Source organism: Pygoscelis adeliae, unplaced genomic scaffold (genome assembly GCF_000699105.1).
Source record: "Pygoscelis adeliae isolate BGI_AS28 unplaced genomic scaffold, ASM69910v1 Scaffold223, whole genome shotgun sequence".
NCBI classification, from domain to species: Eukaryota; Metazoa; Chordata; class Aves; order Sphenisciformes; family Spheniscidae; genus Pygoscelis; species Pygoscelis adeliae.
Window position 1 is genome coordinate 1,347,957 of NW_008824543.1, and position 4,844 is coordinate 1,352,800.

Sequence of the window (4,844 nt, forward strand, 5' to 3'; positions counted from 1 at the left end):
TGGGGCGGGAACACGGGGCTGGGCGGCGGTAATTACGGGCTGCTGCCGCTCTTCTGGGCTGAGCAGGTGTAGGAGCTTCCCGTTCGACGTGCACCCGAGGGGCGCGACATGCCTCTCCGTTCCTCTGAGAAATTGCATTTCGTGGGTAGGACGTGGATCAAAATCGGCGGCAGGCCAAACTTACTAATACACTAATCTGTAAGTTTACTTGGCCCTGTATGATGACATGCAGTGATTATTTGTTGGGACTTACAGGTAGAAATAGATCTATGTCTAAAGTTAGGAAAAAAAATAGGTTCATTCTAGCAAAATGGGAAAGTAGGCAGGCTTTTAGGAATATTGATATCCTCCAGAAAACCGGCCCGTAACTACTCAGCCGCTGCTGTATGCTGCTTTTTTTTCCCCCCACATGTGTTGTTGACCTTATCCTGGCACAATCACCAAAGGGAGAAAAAAGCGTAATACTGTGGTTCAATTTTCAGCTCCTGTACGACATAGCAGCAGCCATGGGAAGAGAATGTTTATTATCAAGGCAACGAGTTTTTACGATACTCGATTTCTGAACTTGTTGGTGAGTTAAAAACAAATTTATTACATTCAGTATAACACATCCCTTGCAAATGGTGTGAGTGTGTAAAATACAATTTGCTCTATTGTTTACATGACAGCATCTAAAATGTGGTTGGCACTACTCACATAAACAAGAATTTCCAGTTCTCCTCCTAAAGAATTTTTTGCCATATGTTGTAAAATCAGGGCCAGATGAAGCAAAAAGATTGGCTAAATGGAAAGATTGTGATAGGTATTTAAATTAATGCTGTAGCAGCATTCTTAAATTATGTGTCTGTAGTCATATGTGCGTGCTTTCCACTCCATCCCCCTTTTTAAAATGTATTAGGTGACTCTTCTGCAGGGTTTGCCTTCAGTTACCTAAACCGCTAATACCAGAGATTAGACTTAGGAAGCCTGACCTGAGTTTGACCCCTAAAAAGCTAGGTTTCGGATAAAGCCTATTATGAGGGGTAACAGCCGACTTGATACAACTCCCTACGTGTGATCAGGCTTCCTTTATCCATCTTCCACAGTTACCAAAGCCAGCAGTGGTTGCATTTATTTTGGATTCCATGGCGTTGGTGTTAGTGCCTCATTACAGTTGAATGCTGAAGCCCGTCATCACAAGATGCTGCGTCAGCATTCGGGGAAAGCGTTACTGCTTGCTTCTGCAGAGACTGACCTCTCCGGGAGATTGAAAGCCGAGCGAAATAGGCTCATGGACTGACACAGCATCGCTGTTTCTGTTTTCTAGTTTGTGAATTAACTCCTTTTAAGCAGCAATATGTCTTCACATAAAACATCCCTATCTAACCTATGAACGCAAATCTAAGAATTATTGGCCGTTACATCACTTTCAGACTAACCTCATCTAAATTTTGTCAGGCTTCTGAGTTTCCCATACTGTTTCTTTTTCTTTTTATCCCCTGTACAGAGATTCTATATATTTCTGACGGGAATACCAGTGGCACTATTCATAACGTATGTCAACATCTTCATTGGTGAGTGCTCTGTCATGACTAAGTTAAGTACACAGTCAAAATTATTGAATGGAAACTAAGCGTGGTGGACAGAAAAAAGAGATCTTGTAAGGCTTGCTCTTTGGAAGACCATGAAATAAGCCTAACAGTTACGGTAATATTGTATAAGTATATAGATGATCTTCCCTGTATTTTTATTTTCCTGTAGTTGTTGCTTTTTTTTTTTAAAAAAAAGCTTTCCACATTTTTAAAAATGGAAAAATTCCATCTTTTGACAGTCTTTCAAACTTCAGTGAGGTTTAGTGAAGAGTTCTTCTGTATTCAAATGAGGAGTCTGTGTTACCTTGTCTTACATACTTCTTTATGAAGGCTGCATACACTGCAAGTGTCACTTTTTATCTAGCAAAAAAGCCAAAATTCTGCTTGGCAATACGTGTTTTAAATCTACTACTGTAATAAAATGGAATTAATTTAATAGAGAAATTAGGAAAAATCTGTGCTTTCAGCTCGTGTACTTTAAAGGGCATTTCTGTGGACTTGATCTTAGTTATTTCTGCTGTATAGCTGCTAATTTCACCCTTTTGTTGTGTGGCTTAAAGTCTGTGAGCTAGATACATGCAGTATGAAGTGTCTGGAAAAATTACAAGTCCAATTTTTCTGAATACAGCTCACATTGAGGGATTAAGTACTCTCCATGTGAAATAATGAACTTTCCTTAATGTGAAAGACAGAATATAAGGTACTTAAAAAAAAAAAATACTTGTATGAAATGTTCCTCCCCTCCTTTCCTTGTCAGGTGAAGCTGAACTTGCAGAGATTCCCGAAGGTTATATTCCAGAGTACTGGGAATACTACAAAGTGAGTGTAACATATAAAAGGGTGGCATGTTATGGACAGCCTTCCTCTTGATGATACTTTTGGGCGTAAGATGTGTGGAGTATGATAAGGAGGATGGCCATATCCCTGCCATTGGGTATCAGTGTCGTAGAACTCGAATTGTGCGATTATGTTTTTGGTAAACTTGCTTTTTTTCAGCTTCACGGAACATGCATGTTGCTGTAGGAAATCTGTTTATTGACACAAGTCGATGCAAATGATCTGTAACTTTACGCAAGTAAACTGCTGAAGCTATATGCCAAGAATTCTTTTCTAATATTCCTAAATAGTAAGAACAATCTTCTGTTCTCTTTATTCTTAGCATGCAGTTTTTGTCTTTGTTTCTTGCTCTGGAACAACAACATCTTAAGATACTGGAGTTTAAAGTGACATTACTTCTGTATTGCTTGCTAGCGTTGTTTCAAAGTCCAACATCACACATGCTTTTATATCTAGAATTGAAGATTTTTATATCGGAAATTCAAGGTTGTACTTTTTTCATTTCATTGTATTTTCTTAAAATTAGTCCCTGGCTTCTTGCTGCAAGCACTTCTTTGTTTTTGATAGGAAGTAATTGAATTCAGCAATATTATTATGACTGTTTCAACTCATTTAGACTTTTGTTCCTAGTGAAATGTCCTCTATGTGGAAGCAAAACTTTAACATGTCACTGATTACTGTAAGAGGTTTGGAGTCCATTTCTGTGATCACAGTGGCAGTTTAAGGAACTTTACTTCAACAGAAAGAAAATAAATCACGTCTTCCATTACCTTTTCATTTTGTTACAGAACAGTCGTCTGCAGGTTATCTTGGCATTAAAAATGGCAAAAGAAATACAGCTTTTGGGGGTTCTGATCTTACAAATAGTTGAGCATGTTTTTAACTTTACTATTATGGTTTGAATGGCAGCACCTGTAGCGTTGATAACATTTTCAGCACTGGGAACATGCAAAATGATATAGTTATGATGACATTTCTGCTTGGAAATTGCATGAATAACCTCTGCTTTTATATTTTCCAGCACCCTATAAGTCGCTGGATAGCTCGTTACTTCCTTGATCCCCCTGAAAAGAATTATGAAAAAGAGATGGCTTTGCTTGACGTTGAAGCAAAGAAAACTGAACTGAGGTATGTTATGTAGTTGAGGGTTTTAAAATATTGATAGATACTGTAGTTGACTCTCTTATTCTGCTGAACATACTGAGTTGGATGCTGACATAACGTGCTTATTCATGTATCACTTGACCCTGTGTGCTTGCTGCACTGGCTGGTGGCAGAGTGGAAGTGACAGTATCTCTAGTCCCTGCCTTCTCAGTATTAAGATTACCAAAACTGGAACGATCCAAGGGCGGTCTTGTAAAACAACAGTGTCTCATCAAAACAGTTCATATTTGTAAAGGTATAGCTCTGTCTTCCTGAGTCAGGAAATGAACAGCTCTATATGCTTATAGCTTAATTGAGTAGCTAAATGACAGTTTACAGGACCGGTCATGTTCCTTGTTGCTGTTGAAAATTTTGTGGGCAGCGACGACATTGTTGTTTACTCTAGACTTACTCAGAGTAGACTGTGGCGGTAGAAGAAATTCTGTTTCACAAACTGTTGCTATTGGGACCAAGACAGCATAGCTCCTTCTACCATCACATTTACTTCCGATTTTCTTGCTCCTATTTATTTTTAGTTGAAAGCTGTATCAGAACTGTCTAGCCCCTTACTAGGCAAGAACCTGTGACACAACTCCTGCAAGTATTTTTATTACTCTTTTGTGAGATGACTTGCTGAAAAAAATTGGAATAGAAGGATGTAATAGCTCATGGTTTAGTTGAACCCTTTATATTTTCGTATTACCTATGTTTCAGTAGTATTTATAAACCATAGATGCTAAACTCATTGCTGTTGTCAGTAATGCCCTGATGTTAAACATTGATATGTGTATGATCAAAACCAATAAAATTCATGTTTAGTGTATCTGTTGCTCTTTTTTTTAGGCTGATGGAGTTGGAGGCACGCAGACTGATGAGACACAGGGGAGATGGACCTTGGTATCATTATGAAACACCTGATAAAAATCTTATTGACAATTCTATGAAATCCACACCTGACAATTAAACAATTTTAAGACAGTATGCATGGTCTTAAATGCATACTGACAAATTGTGACTGAGCTATGTAATATACATCCTGCTGTTTACTGATGGAAATCAATAAAAATAAACAATGTTTGTGTTGATTCTGATAATTTGAAAGAAACTATTGTGGCAGTTAAGCTCATATAGCTGTTCAGGTTGTTAATAAGAGAAAATGCCTTATGTCAGTTGCCAACAATTACTCCTTTTCTCTAGAACATCAATGTAGAATGGGCTTTGTGCCCTAATATATGCAAAACAAGTTGGTAATATTAGTCTTCATCATGTGATTTCTGGTGTTTAAAGTTTTAA

The 4,844-nt window shown here is 38.0% G+C and overlaps 2 protein-coding genes across 2 annotated transcripts in view; one reads left to right on the forward strand and one right to left on the reverse strand.

Annotated features, from left to right (window-relative positions):
- Positions 1-110, reverse strand: part of MRPL47 (mitochondrial ribosomal protein L47) — a 7,208-nt gene extending 7,098 nt beyond the window's left edge. Inside the window, exon 1 of the mRNA XM_009321733.1 lies at positions 37-110. Coding sequence (XP_009320008.1) covers positions 37-110 — 74 coding nt within the window. The remainder of the gene's footprint in view (positions 1-36) is intronic.
- On the forward strand, positions 109-4,640 carry NDUFB5 (NADH dehydrogenase (ubiquinone) 1 beta subcomplex, 5, 16kDa). Its single transcript, XM_009321734.1, has 6 exons — positions 109-145; positions 447-571; positions 1,487-1,553; positions 2,329-2,390; positions 3,430-3,536; positions 4,395-4,640. Exons 1-6 carry the CDS (start codon positions 109-111, stop codon positions 4,513-4,515), a joined length of 519 nt encoding a protein of 172 aa, XP_009320009.1. The 3' UTR covers positions 4,516-4,640.
- The last annotated feature ends 204 nt before the right edge of the window (positions 4,641-4,844 follow it).